The 19851-nt window shown below is 44.1% G+C and overlaps 1 protein-coding gene across 2 annotated transcripts in view; it reads right to left on the reverse strand.

The window, feature by feature from the left end:
* Positions 1–19851, reverse strand: part of LOC112220169 (rho guanine nucleotide exchange factor 28) — a 111233-nt gene that overhangs the window by 46462 nt on the left and 44920 nt on the right. For both annotated transcript variants that reach the window (XM_042302503.1, XM_042302504.1), the window contains exons 5-12: positions 16415–16598; positions 16005–16194; positions 14744–14822; positions 12704–12750; positions 12389–12452; positions 2038–2147; positions 850–1133; positions 201–387 (exon numbers count right to left, since the gene is read on the reverse strand). In XM_042302503.1, coding sequence (XP_042158437.1) covers positions 201–387; positions 850–1133; positions 2038–2147; positions 12389–12452; positions 12704–12750; positions 14744–14822; positions 16005–16194; positions 16415–16598 — 1145 coding nt within the window. The remainder of the gene's footprint in view (positions 1–200; positions 388–849; positions 1134–2037; positions 2148–12388; positions 12453–12703; positions 12751–14743; positions 14823–16004; positions 16195–16414; positions 16599–19851) is intronic.

Genomic DNA, 19851 nt, shown 5'->3' on the forward strand with positions numbered 1-19851 from the left:
GGGTTGAGGAGAAGGCTTCAGCCTGACCCTAATACATTGGTAAGTCTCTGTGTGTGAGGGTTGAGGAGAAGGCTTCAGCCTGGCCCTAATACATTGATAAGTCTCTGTGTGTGAGGGTTGAGGAGAAGGCTTCAGCCTGGCCCTAATACATTGGTAAGTCTCTGTGTGTGAGGGTTGAGGAGAAAGCTTCAGCCTGGTACCTTTGCGAGGGGGGGGTCGCCGTCTGAGGACGTGGAGTGTGTGCGTGTGCAGGTGAGGTCTGGGGAGGTGTCGTCCCCGCTGCTACGAGGGTCAGAGGTCAGGGGAGAGATGGGAGAGAGGGAAGTCTTCACCAGGAACCCCTCCTCATCTTCCTCACTGTCCATCACTAGAGCTACCAGACTGGGGCTGTCAGGGAGAGAAAGAGGAAGAAACGTCCACATTAAGGCCCCTCCCAATATACTGCAGCTGCCTCCTATCCATACTCTAAGTGCTGAAACCAACAGCTGAAATATGCACATTTGTGTCATATATGGTGCATGGGAAAAGTAGATCAATTGGCTACAGCAGAAACTGTATGGGTTCAAGACTACCTGAACACACCACAACATCCATATAGAGAAAGCATCACACTATAAGAACATACTGAATATATTTGGCCTGGTAAGAGCAAACAATAAATGTAATCTTCTGTTTATTATAGCAGTACAATAATACACAACTGTGATTCAGCACTTTTGGTTTCTTTCAGTCAACAATGCTGATGTGATATCTCAATGCTCTTGAATCACCTTTATCTTCTCTTGATCTAAAAATTAAACACAATGTCTTGAGTAACAGGAGGTCAGATGAATGGGCGGAGTTTGATACCTGAGGTCAGGGGATTCCAGAGGCGGGCTCCCTCTCTGATTGGTTAGGTAAGAGTGGGAGTTGCTGTTGAGTCGGGCGAGGGCTCGGTCAGCGGGGGAAGGTGAGGGAGAGGGGGAGTGAGAGACGGAGGGGGACTGTTGTTCCTCTAGTCCCAATGGAGGTAGAGGGGTAGAGGTGGCCTGGAGCAGGCACTCTGAGGCCACCGAGTCCCACACCCTGCTGACAGTCACAGAGCTGTCCCTCGCTATCCCAGCAACACTGACATTAGCCCTTAAGTCATCCACCTGAGTGAGAGAGAAAGAGAGAGAGAGAGAGAGAGAGAGAGAAGCAACAACAGAGTAATATATCAAAAAAGTATCTACTCAAAGACCCTATCATATATCAGGTTAGTATGCTGGTAAGGTGGTGTACCTCATGATAAGGTTAGTATTCTGGTAAGGTGGTATACCCCATGATCAGGTTAGTATTCTGGTAAGGTGGTGTACCCCATGATCAGGTTAGTATGCTGGTAAGGTGGTGTACCTCATGATCAGGTTAGTATAATGGTTAGGTAGTGTACCCCATGATCAGGTTAGTATGCTGGTAAGGTGGTGTACCTCATGATCAGGTTAGTATGATGGGAAGGTGGTGTACCTCATGATCAGGTTAGTATGATGGTTAGGTGGTGTACCTCATGATCAGGTTAGTATGCTGGTAAGGTGGTGTACCTCATGATCAGGTTAGTATGATGGTTAGGTGGTGTACCTCAGGATCAGGTTAGTATGCTGGTACGGTGGTGTACCTCATGATTAGGTTAGTATGCTGGTAAGGTGGTGTACCTCATGATCAGGTTAGTATGATGGTAAGGTGGTATACTTCATGATCAGGTTAGTATGATGGTAAGGTGGTGTACCTCATGATCAGGTTAGTATGATGGTAAGGTGGTGTACCTCATGATCAGGTTAGTATGATGGTAAGGTGGTGTACCTCATGATCAGGTTAGTATGATGGTAAGGTGGTGTACCTCATGATCAGGTTAGTATGCTGGTAAGGTGGTGTACCTCATGATCAGGTTAGTATGATGGTAAGGTGGTGTACCTCATGATCAGGTTAGTATGCTGGTAAGGTGGTGTACCTCATGATCAGGTTAGTATGCTGGTAAGGTGGTGTACCTCATGATCAGGTTAGTATGATGGTAAGGTGGTGTACCTCTGTGTCGAGCTGACTCCTGCCATTGATGATGGAGGCTAATGTGTCTGCAGCAGCAGAGTGAGAGAGCTGTCTCTGGGTTCCTCTGGGGTGGGTAGTCTGGGACTTTACTGGAGAAAACAACACAAGAGACGCACTGAGAATAACTACAGGCAGTTTGGGGGGGGTTAGCCATCAGTCAAACAGCGGGTGAAATGAGCACTGCCCAAAAAATTACCAGCAAAATTTGTGCTAAGCAAGAATATTATGGTCAAAAATATAATCATTGAGGTTATCAAAACACAAACAGGCCAACCGACTGATGATGTAGTAAATCTCTCAATCATCAAAACAACATTTAATTGGCAAATACCAGTTCAGAGGTGAATAGCATGCAGTTACGACAATGGAAAACATCAATTTCTTTTGACGTGGTAGTTCTAGAATGTACATGATGGAAAATATTCCTTCCTATTTCCCATATATCAGCTGCTTGGTTGGGCTCTGATAGGTCTGTGTCAGTGAGCCAACAATTTGACTGGTCTATGACTGGTTAAAAGGCCAATAGTGTGGAGAACAGAGGAAAATAAAGAGAGAGAGAGAGAGAGAGAGAGAGAGGGGCGATAGAGAGAGAGAGAGAGAGCGATAGAGAGAGAGGGAGAGTGAGAGAGTGAGAGAGAGAGAGAGAGAGAGAGGGGGCGATAGAGAGAGAGAGAGAGAGCGATAGAGAGAGAGGGAGAGTGAGAGAGTGAGAGAGAGAGAGAGAGGGCGATAGAGAGAGAGGGAGAGAGGGGGCGAGAGAGAGAGAGAGAGAGAGGGCGATAGAGAGAGAGAGAGAGAGAGAGGGCGATAGAGAGAGAGAGAGAGAGAGGGCGATAGAGAGAGAGAGAGAGAGAGAGGGCGATAGAGAGAGAGGGAGAGTGAGAGAGAGAGAGGGCGATAGAGAGAGAAGGCGATAGAGAGAGAGGGAGAGGGAGAGAGAGAGAGAGAGAGAGAGAGGGCGATAGAGAGAGAGAGAGAGCGATAGAGAGAGAGGGAGAGAGAGAGGGCGATAGAGAGAGAGGGAGAGTGAGAGAGAGAGAGAGAGAGAGAGAGGGCGATAGAGAGAGAGGGAGAGTGAGAGAGAGAGCGATAGAGAGAGAGGGAGAGTGAGAGGGCGATAGAGAGAGAGGGAGAGAGAGAGAGAGAGAGAGAGAGAGAGAGGGCGATAGAGAGAGAGAGAGAGAGAGAGAGAGGGCGATAGAGAGAGGGGGCGATAGAGAGAGAGAGAGAGGGCGATAGAGAGAGAGGGAGAGTGAGAGAGAGAGAGAGAGAGATAGAGAATAGAGGAAAATAAAGAGAGAGAAGGAATGATGCAGTATTACTCGTTTCTGACCTTTAGAGGGTTGTTATGTTAAAGCAAAGCTTGGAACAGAACCGCTACACACATCTAATTTAACCCTTTGGTAGCCTAGTCTGTGGGATGCCAACATGACTAGGGCAATTATAACTATTATATAATCATGGGTCTTATAGTTTAGGTACAGGTGTTTAATACAGATATACAACTTACACTTTGTCTTTTCTCTTAGTATCAGTGACGATCAGGGTTTTCGATTGTGTGCCGGTTGAAAAACATTTTGGCACATTGTTTGAGCATATTCGCTGTCATAGACATAACATCATAAACATACCTCTGCTCAAGGAGATAAAACACAAGACAGTTCTGTTTTCTCCAGCCAGTGTTTGATGTTAGCTGCCAACCGCGCCCCTGCTAATGTTAGGGAAATCCTGTGTATTAGAGGCATTTCCTCCCTGTGCTCTACTGTGGTAGGCATTAGCTTTAGGTTAGCATAATTCCCTCCCTCTGGTCTGCTGTGGTAATGTTAGCGGTAGCAGTAGCGATAGCGGTAGCGTAGCATAGTTCACTCACACACACACACACACTGAGGTCCTTAAGGGACCTCCCCATCTTACCCACTACAACTCCTCCCATAGGATCACATCACAGCCCCCTCATATCACAAACACACTCTTTACCCAATACCCAGTCTGTACTCTGAGACACACATTGTACTCTGAGACACACATACATGCACACACTCACAGACACGCCAAACATGCACATGCACGCACACACACACACACACACACACACACACACACACACACACACACACACACACATACACACACACATGCGTTCTGAGCCCTCTCCTGTACTCCCTGTTCACCCACGACTGCGTGGCCATGCACGCCTCCAACTCAATCATCAAGTTTGCAGACGACACAACAGTGGTAGGCTTGATTACCAACAACGACGAGACGGCCTACAGGGAGGAGGTGAGGGCCCTCGGAGTGTGGTGTCAGGAAAATAACCTCACACTCAACGTCAACAAAACTAAGGAGATGATTGTGGACTTCAGGAAACAGCAGAGGGAACACCCCCATCCACATCGATGGAACAGTAGTGGAGAGGGTAGCAAGTTTTAAGTTCCTCGGCATACACATCACAGACAAACTGAATTGGTCCACTCACACAGACAGCATCGTGAGGAAGGCGCAGCAGCGCCTCTTCAACCTCAGGAGGCTGAAGAAATTCGGCTTGTCACCAAAAGCACTCACAAACTTCTACAGATGCACAATCGAGAGCATCCTGGCGGGCTGTATCACCGCCTGGTATGGCAACTGCACCGCCCTCAACCGTAAGGCTCTCCAGAGGGTAGTGAGGTCTGCACAACGCATCACCGGGGCAAACTACCTGCCCTCCAGGACACCTACACCACCCGATGCTACAGGAAGGCCATAAAGATCATCAAGGACATCAACCACCCGAGCCACTGCCTGTTCACCCCGCTGCCATCCAGAAGGCGAGGTCAGTACAGGTGCATCAAAGCTGGGACCGAGAGACTGAAAAACAGCTTCTATCTCAAGGCCATCAGACTGTTAAACAGCCACCACTAACATTGAGTGGCTACTGCCAACACACTGTCAATGACACTGACTCTACTCCAGCCACTTTAATCATGGGAATTGATGGGAAATGATGTAAATATATCACTAGCCACTTTAAACAATGCTACCTTATATAATGTTACTTACCCTACATTGTTCATCTCATATGCATACGTTGATACTGTACTCTATATCATCGACTGCATCCTTATGTAATACATGTATCACTAGCCACTTTAACTATGCCACTTGGTTTACATACTTATCTCATATGTATATACTGTACTCGATATCATCTACTGTATCTTGCCTATGCTGCTCTGTACCATCACTCATTCATATATCCTTATGTACATATTCTTTATCCCCTTACACTGTGTATGACAGTAGTTTTTTTTGGAATTGTTAGTTAGATTACTTGCTCGTTATTACTGCATTGTCGGAACTAGAAGCACAAGCATTTCGCTACACTCGCATTAACATCTGCTAACCATGTGTATGTGACAAATAAAATTTGATTTGATTTGATTTGATTTGACACATACACACACAAAAAGAGGGGAAAGACTGAGGAAGAGAGCTGGCATTTCATAAAAGGGTATCGGAGTACAGGTGACTTCCAGACAGAACGGGGGGAACTGTAAAAACCAAACTGCTACTGGAATCCCTGGCAGATGAATGTAATGTGAATATCCAACAACAACAGAGAAGTCCCGGCTTTACATCAATGGAACCAGAACCACACTCACTTCCACTATCAGTCCGAATCAGTATCTGATCTGTGAAAACCCTTATTTTCCAGTGTTTTAACACTCCTCATAAGGTACCTAGTGTAAGATACTCCAGAAATAGGATTAGGCATGTCTTGCCTGTTCCCCCCTCTTTACCTGACTTGGAGGTCCTTCTCTGAATGTGTATTCTGGGAAAAGAGGGCAAGGGGTAATAAAAAGGGGAAACAGATTCAGAGTCCACGTTTTGCCAGTCCTGTAGTGTTCCTACAGTCCCAGGTGTCAGAGTCTACGTTTTGCCAGTCCTGTAGTGGTCCTACAGTCCCAGGTGTCAGAGTCCACGTTTTGCCAGTCCTGTAGTGGTCCTACAGTCCCAGGTGTCAGAGTCCACGTTTTGCCAGTCCTGTAGTGTTCCTACAGTCCCAGGTGTCAGAGTCTACGTTTTGCCAGTCCTGTAGTGGTCCTACAGTCCCAGGTGTCAGAGTCCACGTTTTGCCAGTCCTGTAGTGTTCCTACAGTCCCAGGTGTCAGAGTCTACGTTTTGCCAGTCCTGTAGTGGTCCTACAGTCCCAGGTGTCAGAGTCCACGTTTTGCCAGTCCTGTAGTGTTCCTACAGTCCCAGGAGTCAGAGTCCACGTTTTGCCAGTCCTGTAGTGTTCCTACAGTCCCAGGAGTCAGAGTCCACGTTTTGCCAGTCCTGTAGTGTTCCTACAGTCCCAGGTGTCAGAGTCCATGTTTTGCCAGTCCTGTAGTGTTCCTACAGTCCCAGGTATCAGAGTCCATGTTTTGTCAGCCCTGTAGAGTTCCTACAGTCCCAGGTGTCAGAGTCCACATTTTGCCAGTCCTGTAGTGTTCCTAAGGTCCCAGGTGTCAGAGTCCACATTTTGCCAGTCCTGTAGTGTTCCTACAGTCCCAGGTGTCAGAGTCCATGTTTTGTCAGCCCTGTAGTGTTCCTACAGTCCCAGGTGTCCAGGTGGTCAAAGAGGGAGATGTCAGCCAAGGCCAGAGAATCAAACAAATTATGACAGGAAATTCCACTAAATTGTACAACCTTGAATCCCTGTGGATGTGTACGTGCTGTCAGGAAATGCTGAACAGAACTGAGAGATAGGAAAGAACGGGATGTGAGGACAGCTCTGTATCCTTTCCTAAGGGCTCTTGTTGAGTTAGCCCAATCACCACCACACACACACACCCACACACACACACACACACAGCAGTGTGAGGGACCTGCAGCAGTGTTACAGCCTGCTCCTAGCAGAACCAGACTCTGGTTTCTGAGTTTACAGCAAACTCTCCATTCTCACTGCCATCTCCCCTGACAACACACAGGAAATTAGCATTTCCCATCACCATGGCAACCCCCTCAAACTTTCAGCATCCTCCTCCTCAACAAGATTTTTCACTGGTAAAGTGAGTGTGTGTGTGTGTGTGTGTGCATGCGTGCGTGTGTGTGTGTCTGCCTGCCTTCCTGTGTGTGTGTACACGTTTTACTACACTTGTGTGTACCATTATATTTTAGGCTTAGGGGTTGGGGGTTGGGTTTAGGGTTAGAATTGGGGTTAGGGTTGGAATTAGGGTTAACGGTTAGTGGTTAGGTTTAGGGTTAGGAGTTGAGGTTAGGTTTAGGTTTAAGGTCAAGGTTAGGGTTAGGGTTAGGGTTAGGTTTAGGTTAGGTTTAGGGGCTGGGGAAAATAGGTTTTGAATGGGAATCAATTGTTGGTCCTCAAAAAGTCCTCACAAGTATAGTGTGTGTGAATATGTTTGTTCATGGAAGTATTTCTGTTTCTGTGCATGGGTGTGTGTGTCCTTTCTGTGTGTGCTTTGTCAGAGGGGAGCACGAGGTTCCAGCGTGTGGAAGGATCATTTTAAATGTCAGCTTTTGTAGGGCCTATGACATTTGAGCTTGTTAACATTCCTCCTTTCACTTCAATTACAGAGGTCCACTGTCTGTCCAACCCACGGGCTGGGGTAGGGGAGAGGAAGACGGAGAAAAGGGGGAGAGGGGTAAGACTTATTCAGGGAGAGAGTTGCTAGGACCCAATGGGCAGGCGGGTGTGGGAGACAGGGGGAGACAGCGGGAGACAGGGGGAGGCAGAGAGAAACAGATTTTTTTAGGTTCACTCTTAGAAAAAAAGTATTGCTATCTAGAACCTAAAAGAGTCCTTCAACCATACCCGTAGGAGAACCCTTTTGGTTCCAGGTAGAACACTTTTGGGTTCCATGTAGAACCTTTTACACAGAGGAAATTAAAAGAGTTCTACCTGGAACCAAAAACGGTTCTCCTATTGGGGCAGCCGAAGAACCCTTTTGGAACCCTTTTTTCTTACAGCGTAGTACACTGTCCAACCCATAAGGCTGGGGTTGGGGTGGGGTGCAGAGGAGGGGGCAAGACAGAAGGGAGTCAGGGAGAAAAGAGGGAGACAAGGGGGAGGGGGGGTATTTGCTCCTAGTTTAGAGGGAATTTTACTGGATTCAGGTCCCCGTCTGTGGTGACCCCATTCTTCCTTTTGTCCCAGTGACAGGGCAGATTCCTGGGCTAGTTAAGGAGGGGAGAGAGACTGGGACTCTATGAAGCTGAGTCATTATGAGGGACACCATGGTGTGAACAGACAGCACAATCCCCCTGGTTGCAGAGCAGTGAAGGGAGCACAATAAATCCATTAGCTAAACTATTGAACTCAATGAGTCTTACACCCCTGTCAGTTGCCGTGACACCCCTTACAGTTAAATTACTAGAATCAAGGGCTTAGGAGACCTCACTATAATAGAGACACGTGAAATTATATATATTTTAATATATATATATATATATATATATATAGTACCAGTCAAAAGTTTGGACACACCTACTCATTCAAGGGTTTTTACAATGTAGGATAATAGTGAAGACATCAAAACTATGAAATAACACATGGAATCCTGCAGTAAGCAAAAAAAGATTATTCAAAGGAGCCACCCTTTGCCTTGATGACAGCTTTGCAAACTCTAGGCATTCTCTCAACCAGCATCATGAGGAATGCTTTTCCAACAGTCTTGAAGAAGTTCCCACATATGCTGAGCACTTGTTGACTGCTTTTCCTTCACTCTGAGGTACAACTCATCGCAAACCATCTCAATGTGTTTGATGTCAGGTGATTGTGGAGGCCATGTCATCTGATGCTGCACTCCATCACTCTCCTTGGTCAAATAGCCTGTACACAGCCTGGAGGTGTGATTTGGGTCATTGTCCTGTTGAAAAACAAATGATAGCGCAAACCAGATGGGATGGCATATTGCTGCAGAATGATGTGGTAGCCATGCTGGTTAAGTGTGCCTTGAATTCTAAATAAATCATAGACAGTGTCACCAGCAAAGCACCCCCACACCATCACACCTCCTCCTCCATGCTTCACAGTGGGAACCACACATGTGGAGAACATCCATTCAACTACTCTGCATCTCACAAAGACACAGTAGTTGGAACCAAAAATCAAAAATTTGGACTCATCAGACCAAAGGACAGATTTCCACCGGTTTAATGTCCATTGCTCGTGTTGCTTGGCCCAAGCAAGTATCTTCGTCTTATTGGTGTCCTTCAGTAGTGGGTTCTTTTCAGCAATTCGGCCATGAAGGCCGGATTCACGCAGTCTCCTCTGAACAGTTGATGTTGAGATGTGTCTGTAAACTTGAACTCTGTGAAGAGTTTATTTGAGCTGCAATTGGTCTTCCTTTCCTGTGGGGGTCCTCATGAGAGCCAGTTTCATCATAGCGCTTGATGGGTTTTGCGACTACACGTTAAGAAACTTTCAAAGTTATTTTCCGCATTGACTGACCTTCATGTCTTAACGTAATGATGGACTGTCATTTCTCTTTGCTAATTTGAGCTGTTCTTGCCATAATATGGACTTGGTAATTTACCAAATAGGGCTATCTTCTGTATACCACCCTTACCTTGTCCAAACACAACTAATTGGCTCAAACGCATTAAGAAGGATTGTTAATTGTCAACTGTTAATTGAAATGCATTCCAGGTGACTACCTCATGAAGCTGGCTGAGAGAATGCCAAGAGTGTGCAAAGCTGTCATCAAGGAAAGGGGTGACAACTTTGAAGAATCTCAAATATAAAATATATTTTGATTTGTTTAACACTTTTTTGGTTACTACATGATTCCATATGTGTTATTTCATAGTTTTGATGTCTTTATTAATATACTACAATGTAGATAATAGTAAAAACAAAGAAAAACCTGACTAGGTGTTACAACTTCTAATGATGGTGAGTGGAGTAGTCAAGCGCAGAGAGCAGGTAATTCAGTACGTGGATATTTTATTCCATAGACTGTGATTCCACGACATGCAAAACACCAGGGCGCATGAAGGGCTCCTGTCTCAGCCTCCAGTATTTATGCTGCAGTAGTTTATGTGTCGGGGGGCTAGGGTCAGTTTGTTATATCTGGAGTACTTCTCCTGTCCTATTCGGTGTCCTGTGTGAATTTAAGTGTGCCATCTCTAATTCTCTCTTTCTCTCTTTCTTTCTCTCTCTCGGAGGACCTGAGCCCTAGGACCATGCCTCAGGACTACCTGACATGATGACTCCTTGCTGTCCCCAGTCCACCTGGCCGTGCTGCTGCTCCAGTTTCAACTGTTCTGCCTTATTATTATTGGACCATGCTGGTCATTTATGAACATTTGAACATCTTGGCCATGTTCTGTTATAATCTCCACCCGGCACAGCCAGAAGAGGACTGGCCACCCCACATAGCCTGGTTCCTCTCTATGTTTCTTCCTAGGTTTTGGCCTTTCTGGGGAGTTTTTTCTAGCCACCGTGCTTCTACACCTGCATTGCTTGCTGTTTGGGGTTTTAGGCTGGGTTTCTGTACAGCACTTTGAGATATCAGCTGATGTACGAAGGGCTATATGAATACATTTGATTTGATTTGATTTTGCTAGCTACAGAATTACTTGCACAACCACTGTCTTAGTCTTCATCATAGGGTCAGCAAGAGGACAAGTACATTAGAGTGTCTAGTTTGAGAAACAGAAACCGTCCTCAACAGTCCTCAACTGGCAGCTTCATTAAATAGTACCCGCAAAACACCAATCTCAACGTCAACAGTGAAGAGGCGACTCCGGGATGCTGGCCTTCTAGGCAGAGTTTCTCTGTCCTCTGTCTGTGTTCTTTTGCCCATCTTAATCTTTTCTTTTTATTGGCCAGTCTGATGTTGAGACTGGTGTTTTGCAGGTACTATTTAATGAAGCTGCCAATTGAAGACTTGTCCTCTTGTTCAGTTGTGCACCGGGGTCTCCTACTCCTCTTTCTATTCTGGTTAGGGCCAGTTTGTGCTGTTCTGTGAAGGGAGTAGTAGACAGTGGTGTATGAGATCTTCAGTTTCTTGGCAATTTTTCAAATGGAATAGCCTTAATTTCTCAGAACAAGAATAGACTGATGAGTTTCAGGAGAAAGGTCTTTGTTTCTGTCCATTTTGAGCCTGTAATCGAACCCACAATTGCTGATGCTCCAGATACTCAACTAGTCTAAAGAATGCACTTTTATTGCTTCTTTAATTAGCACAACAGTTTTCAGCTGTGCTAACATAATTACAAAAGGGTTTTCTAATGATCAATTAGCCTTTTAAAATTATTAACTTGGATTAGCTTACACAACGTACCATTGGAACACAGGAGTGATGGTTGCTGATAATGGGCCTCTGTACGCCTATGTAGATATTCCCAAAAAAATTAGCCGTTTCCAGCTACAATAGTAATTTACAACATTAACAATACCGGTACAGTCAATGTGCGGGGGCACCGATTAGTTGAGGTAATATGCACATGTAGGTAGAGTTATTAAAGTGACTATTCATAGATGTTAACAACAAAGAGTAGCAGTGGCGTGAAGAGGGGGGTGAGGGGGAGGTAATGCAAATAGTCTCAGTAGCCATTTGATTAGATGTTCAGGAGTCTTATGGATTGGGGGAGGAAGCTGTTTAGAAGCCTTTTGGACCTAGACTTGGCGCTCCGGTACCTCTTGCCGTATGGTAGCAGAGAGAACAGTCTATGACTAGGGTGTGTGTCCCCAATGTCAGAGTTGCTCCTACAGCCCTGACTCTCATGTCAAAAGTGTGTTCAGGCTAAGCCTGACAGGAGATAATTATGACTGACGGAATTCAGCAGTTACATATCGGGTGCTTGTACTTACATTGCATTCCTTACTGACAACAACAGAGATCTCCTGAGGGCATCACTCACCCACTAACTGTCTTTACTACAACAGAGAGAGAGAGAGAGAGAGAGAGAGACAGAGAGAGACAGAGAGAGAGACAGAGACAGAGAGAGAAAGAGTGCGAGAGAGAGAGAGAGAGAGGGAGAGAGAGAGAGAGAAAGAGTGCGAGAGAGAGAGAGAGAGGGAGAGAGAGAGAGGGAAAGAGTGAGAGAAAGAGTGAGAGAAAGAGTGTGAGAGAGAGGGACAGAGAGAGGGAGAGAGAGAGAATAAAGAAGAGGGAGAGAGCGAGAGAGAGAAAGAGTGAGAGAAAGAGTGAGAGAGAGAGAGAGAGAGAGAGAGAGAGAGAGAGCGAAAGAGTGAGCGAGAGAGAGAGAATAAAGAAGAGGGAGAGAGCGAGAGAGAGAGAGAGAGAGAGAGAGAGAAAGAGTGAGCGAGAGAGAGAGAGAATAAAGAAGAGGGAGAGAGCGAGTAAGACAGAGAGATAAACAGATGAATGGATCGTACCTGTTTGTAACGTTGGAAGCTCCTCATCATCATCCAGAGAGAGAACAAGCTGATCTTCAAAAACCTATTTTACAAAACAGAAATCAGACAGCCACACAGCTCCATCAGAGGATGAGGTGAATGCAAGTGGGCAGTCCAGAAGAGCACTGCTCCTCAGAATTGTCATAATGAAACACACACACACACACACACAATTCTCATCACCCTCACACAACACACAGGGAGAAACACAGATCCAGACACACACACACACATCAAACTCATTGATGTACCAGGTCATTACATTTGAAAAGAAGAGCAGACTGATATACTCACACTATCCACCAGAGTAAGGTATCTAACTGGCAGCCCCCTGCCCAGACCTGCAGAGGAGGAGAATGACACTTAAAGGCACCCATATGTCACCATCTAACACCCTTTAAATAAGCAGTATGATTGGCCACAAGAAGAGACAGATGACTTCTCCGGTAAACATGCTGAAATCACTGCTAGCCTGACTCTGCTTCACTAGCAGCAGAGCAAAAGCAACATATGAGGAAGACGGAGGTTGTTTCCTAGTACAGATCTATAGATCTATAGTGTTCCCCTCCAGTCTGACTGGGGGGGCTGCTGTGGGATGAGATCGATACTGAGATAGACTTCCTGTCTCTCTATGTACGCATTGATATCAAGCCTGCCGTCGCTATGGTTACCAGAAACAAGAGAGATCGGCAGTGTGTGTGTCTTTGAGGCGGCAGCAACTGCTCCGAGTCTCTTGCACTCACTGCTCTTCTCTCTCTAATTTCTCCTTCTCTGTTTACCCTCTCTCTCTCACTCTCTTCTCTTCCCCCTTTCCCCTCTGCCTCATTAATCTCTCTGATACAGTCTCTCTCTCCTTGTCCCTGTGCAGTGTGTATCCTGTGTAGCACACCACTTTCTGACATTTGTGTACTGAGTGTGTATGCCCAGTGGTGTAGTGGGGTTAAATGCAGGTATATGCCGTATAGCCACTTATTTTTCAGTGGGCATTGCGTATACTCACTTCTTAATCCCCACGATGCATATCAAAGTAGAGTAGTGGAGGTATATGCCGTATCAATTAATTAGGCTGATGGAACATATCAGAATGTTTAGCTTAAAATGTTGATTGAAGTATAATTTACTCACATTGTAGGTGCAGCGATGTACACACAGTGTTAGGCCAACGTGCAAAAGTTTCAAAATTCAATTTGCAGGAAAACACCATTCTAAATGTCACACCATACATGCGAGCGGTTTCATGGGCAGAGATGGAAATATCTGTTCGAAATTTAGGAAGAGGGGAGATCTAAAGATGCAACAATTATCATGCGTTGCTATTATGACTAGGATAATGTCTTTGGCTGCTAGACAATGAAAGAAAGTTGAAAGAAAACCATTAGAACAGGAGAACGCATATGAGGAAGTCTTTATAAAACAATTGGTTCCACGTTTCTATGGTGGGGTTTTGGCTAAAGGCTATTTTGAAGCAAGGTAAGACCTGCCTCATAATATGAATTAAATGTCCAGGTTTCAAACAATGAAGGAACAGGACAAATATAGCGATGCTAATGATAGACCTGACCGTCTTCTGGTAGATGGAAAGGCTTTCCCAAAAACCTATGATATCATGAATATTTGCATCAATCCAGTAGCCATTTGTTTTTCAAACTCTATCTCATGTGTTACAGAAACACCTAACCAAACAACAGTGATTGGTGCCTACACTAAACTCAAAAATCAAAATTTCTTAGATTTTTCCCAGACCTCAAAAGTGGATTTAGAACATCCAATGTTGTTGTTGCCTTTTGTGAACTAACACTCGCACTTGACTTTTTTCTCCCCCTACTAGCACTGACTTTGCTGATAGTTACTTTATTGAGGAAAAATGTACTTGCTATGACTGTGATAAGTGGTTTTCCGCCAAGCTAAGATGAATGACAGCCTAATTTATCTGTCTCAATAGTTGGCCTACTATTAGCCTACTTGCGAGGTACAGCTTGGGTTGGCCTAACTATAAAAGACCAATATGGGATTTATCATTTTAGGTCATTGAGAGTGTATGTCACTGTTTCTCATAGAATTTTTCACCTTCGCTGGGCGGGCCATTTGGGAAATGTTAAACAACATTTGAGTATACCCACTTCTCCAGGAAGCACTACATCACTGCTCATCCCCACGGCCTGGGTGGCAGTCTGTTTCTGCTCTCTTGCAAACTCCTTATGGAATTGTCATGCCAATGTTTCGCTTGACAATGACAACAGGTAATGACAATAGGCAAAAGCACAAACAGATTGAGGAACAGGCTATTATCACCAGATTAAAGTCACAATCCTGAGTTCGGTGTTTCACACTCACCTCCGTCACTGGCATCACTTCTATGGACGTCCAATCCGTAACTGTCCTCCATCTGAACATCACCTCTCAGTGCTGAGATCTGTGACAAATACAGGAGCTCCGTGACAACATGCTCTTAATAATAATAATAATAAAAAACTAATACTGTAGGTAACATAATCTATGAACTTAAATGTCAATGTATTATATAAATGTGTATTATAAAGGTTTGTTTACAGTAAAACATAGTCAATGAATGAATTACATTTCCACTTCCTTTAGACCTGTGTGTGTGCAAAGCTGTCATCAAGGCAAAGGGTGGCTACTTTGAAGAATCTCAAATATAAAAAATATAGTTTGATTTGTTTAACACTTTTTGGTTACTACTTGAATCCATATGTGCTATTTCATAGTTTTGATGTCTTCACTATTATTCTACTATGTAGAAAACAGTCAAAAATAAAGAAAACCCCTGGAATGAGTGTGTCTAAACTTTTGACTGGTACTTTACGTATTTTGGCAGCTACTCAGTTCATCCATAAACGTTCATAGTTGTAAACATTACAATAAAACACATCAGTAGGTTGCTACAACAACATTATGCAGCCTAATCGTTCAACAGCCATATTAATGTCTGTCATTCAACCACAGGGGGTTGGTGGCACCTTAATTGGGGAGGACGGCTGGTGGTAACGCCTGGAGCAGAATCAGTGGAATGGTATCAAATACATCAAATGTGTTTGATGCCATTTCTTTTAGCCCCGTTCCAGCCAATATCATGAGACATCTTCCCCTCAACAGCCTCCACCACGTTCAATAGTTAGTTCATGAAACAGAGCAGTTTTCTTTGATCATGTTTATGACTCAGTGTGTGTAACATCCACATTACAACCTATAATTATACCAGTTTTACTGCCTAAGTAAGATCCACCGGTATAAACAAGGACTATCCAAACTATGTGAACATTAGTTAGAAAAGGTATTAGCCAGATCAAACACAGACAGTTGTATTACATTGTACTACAGTAGAGAATTAAGTCAGCTTTAGTTTTTCCTTAAACACAATGTTTTCCTCCGTAATCCACTGGACTCACCTGAACAGAAAAAGACTGAGCTAAAAACTGAACACTGCTTTGAATCCTGGGTCACGATCCACAAAGCATAGAGTAGGAGTGCTGATTTAGGATCAGGGCCCCACCTGTCCATGTAATCTTATTTATTATGATCTTAAAGACAAAATATCCTAGCACTACTACTCTCTGAATACAGGCCCTGATCTTACCTGTCTGAGGATGTTGTGGTCCATCAGTTTCTCTCTGAGGACCATGATGTTGCCCAGAACACTGCTCTCAGGGCCCACCAGGAAGGTGAGGGAGAGGCAGTCAGATCCAGGACAGAACCTCAGTACACGGGTGCTATCTGCCCATACACACCACACCCCGACAAGGGGAGACCTCTGAGGGAAAGGTGAACTGTATGGAAATGAAGTGGGAAGGTATGTGTTAGTTATCTGATTGGGTTGGCCATTTTCAGTCTTATAACAATCATAACTCACACAAATGATTGCTCTTGGGTCGTTATTGTAAAATAGACTGTGTTCTCAATGAGTTACCTGGTTAAATAAAGTCAATAAATAAATATATAAACATGATGTTGATATACTCTTTGTGATGAAAAGATGCGGAGACTCACGTAGCGAGTGCCATAAAGAGGGAGTGGTCTCCTCTCCTCTGAGCCAGCTGGAGGGGTGTTTCCCCCTCCTCATTGGGCATGGTCAGTGCCCTCTGACCCATAGGCTGGCCAATCAGAAAGCGGGAGAGATGGAGCAAACCCAGACGTACTGAGAGGTGGAGGAGAGCCTCCCTGGGCAGGAGCTCTGCAGAAAGAGAGAGAGAGAGAGAGAGAGACAGAGAGATGGTCAGTGCCCTCTGACCCTTAGGCTGGCCAATCAGAAAGCGGGAGAGATGGAGCAAACCCAGACGCACTGAGAAGTGGAGGAGAGCCTCCCTGGGCAGGAGCTCTGCAGAAAAGAGAGAGAGAGAGAGAGAGAGAGAGAGATGGTCAGTGCCCTCTGACCCTTAGGCTGGCCAATCAGAAAGCGGGAGAGATGGAGCAAACCCAGATGCACTGAGAGGTGGAGGAGAGCCTCCCTGGACTGGAGCTCTGCAGAAAGAAAGAGAGAAAGAAAATCTTAACAGTATATTTGACCTCTCAGTTTCCTATCAAATCTAAAAATGTCAAACTGAAAACCGAAGAAAATGAACAACAATGACAAATTGTTTGATGATGAATGCAAAAACCTAAGAAAGAAATTGAGAAACCTGTCCAATCAAAAACATAGAAACCCAGAAAACCTGAGTCTACAGCTTCACTATGGTGAATCACTAAAACAATACAGAAATACACTACGGAAAAAGAAGGAACAGCAGGTCAGAAATCAGCTCAATGTAATTGAAGAATCCATAGACTCTAACCACTTAAGGGAAAATTGCAAAACACTAAACAAACAACAACAGGAAGAATTACAGTGCTTTGCAAAAGTATTCATCCCCCTTAGCTTTCTTCCTATTTTGTTGCATTACAACCTGTAATTTAAATAGATTATTATTTGGATTCCATGTAATTGACATACACAAAATAGTCCAAATTGGTGAAGTGAAATGAAAAAAAGAACTTGTTTCAAAACAAAAATCTAAATTCAAAACAGAAAAGTGGTGCGTGCATATGTATTCACCCCTTTGCTATGAAGCAAAGGGGGTGAATACATATAAGATCTGGTGCAAACAATTACCTTCAGAAGTCACATAATTAGTTAAATAAAGTCCACCTGTGTGCAATCTAAGTGTCACATGATCTGTCACATGATCTCAGTACATATACACCTGTTATGAATGGCCTCTGAGTCTGCAACACCACTAAGCAAGGGGCACCACCAAGCAAGCAACACCATTGTCATGACGTTGGCCTCTTTGGGTATAGCAAGCCCATCCCCCTCTCCCTGCCTCCCCCTTTCCTCCTTCAACTAGGTTGCTGTGGTCAGAGAGACGCCGAAAATTCCTGAGAATCTCCTCATGGACACACAGTATAGAGAGAGTAGATTTTCATCGAGAACAAAATAAATCCTTCCACCTCACAGAACTTAAGGTACGAACAAATTTCATGTTCCGGAGAAAGTATAAAAGAATCCAATTCTTCGGTGAATAATCCAAACGAACTGGTCCTGTGTGGCCACAGTACCATAACGCTGTTTATATAATAGCCTCAGATATGAGGTTTACATCTAATTGTTGTATAAGATGAATGAGTGAGTATGATACTGTTTGTATAATTGTGTAATATGATTTTGGACTGTTTAATGAAGAAAAATATAATTCACTTTTGATTTGAACTAAATCAGAGGACTGCCCCTGAGCCCAGTTAGGGTCAGACATCCTGGGACAGCCTTTTCGGCCCTTCCGAATAAAACCCCCACTCGGGTTTTCGATCAGCAGACCGAGCTTACCTCAATTACGAGATGGCTAAAGGTTGCAGACCATGTTTTACTCCATTAGGAGGACAAAGGTTGTAGACCATTGCTGAAACTTTTAACCATATCACGTGGTTAAACTCTTAGACTATCGATACCGACAGAATAAGAACAAGTCTTTGATATTAATTACTAGTCTGCAGCTGGAATTTGGTATCATTGAAAGCGAAGAACGACAACCGCTGAAACATCCATTCTATAACATCCACTCTGAACAATCCCCTCTAACCAGAACCGAGAGTGAGAGGGAGAGAGACGGACAATTCTACAAAAGAAACAAACTTTTCACCAGTGATCAAGACGACACACTGAGCGTAAATATATATATATTGATTGCAATTGTTCCGGAATGAGTGAGCATTCATGTGTAAAGGATTAGCATTTCAATTGTTATAATTATCACTCTTTAGTGACTTCCAAGTCGACCCCCACTTCCCCTTTTGTCTAACAAGCCGCCATGCCGGTTTAGCCCACTAGGGCACATTCTCCTATCATTTCATGTAACCACATTTACCTTGTATGTTTGTTTGTTTATGCATTTCTGTGAATTACTTAGTTAGTAATAAATAAATGATTTAAGACAATTGATGTATGGATGACTCATAGTGAAGACTGGGTTCGTGCAGATAACCAACAATTTACGACGTTTGGAATGAGACTAACGTGAGGTAAAGTAAATAATTAATTAATTTGAAGACTAATTGATCAGATAAAATATCTGAAAAGTTATTTTAGGAAATGATAACTTTGTAACCTGAATCTTTTTGCTTGGTGCCCCGACTTCCTAGTAATTACGGTTACATGATTAATCAGTCTAATCGCGTAATAACTAATTACAGAGAATCTTTGATAAAAACTATCAGTCTTCAGTTAATGATAGTAAAGACACGACACCATGAAGACAAAGGAGCTCTCCAAACAGGTCAGGGACAAAGTTGTGGAGAAGTACAGAACATCCTACGGAGCACCATTAAATCCATTATTACAAAACGGAAAGAATATTGCACCACAACAAACCTGCCAAAAGAGGGCTGCCCACCAAAACTCATGGACCAGGCAAGCAGGGCATTAATCAGAGAGGCAACAAAGAGACCAAAGACAACCCTGAAGGAGCTGCAAAGCTCCACAGCGGAGATTGGAGTATCTGTCCAAAGCCGTACACTCCACAGAGCTGGGCTTTATGGAAGAGAGGACAGAAAAAAGCCATTGCTGAAAGAAAAAAACAAGCAAACACATTTGGTGTTTGCCAAAAGGCATGTGGGAGACTCCCCAAACATATGGAAGTTACTCTGGTCAGATGAGACTAAAATAGAGCTTTTTGGCCAACAAGAAAAACGCTATGTCTGGCGCAAACCCAACACCTCTCATCACCCCAAGAATACCATGCCATGTTTTTCATCAACAGGGACTGGGAAACTGGTCAGAATTGAAGGAATGATGGATGGCCCTAAATATAGGGAAATTCTTATGGGAAACCTGTTTCAGTCTTCCAGAGATTTGAGACTGGGATAGAGGTTCACCTTCCAGCAGGACAATGACCCTAAGCATGCTGCTAAAGCAACACTCAAGTTGTTTAAGGAGAAACATTTAAATGTCTTGGAAT

This window comes from Oncorhynchus tshawytscha, linkage group LG20 (genome assembly GCF_018296145.1).
Source record: "Oncorhynchus tshawytscha isolate Ot180627B linkage group LG20, Otsh_v2.0, whole genome shotgun sequence".
NCBI classification, from domain to species: domain Eukaryota; kingdom Metazoa; phylum Chordata; class Actinopteri; order Salmoniformes; family Salmonidae; genus Oncorhynchus; species Oncorhynchus tshawytscha.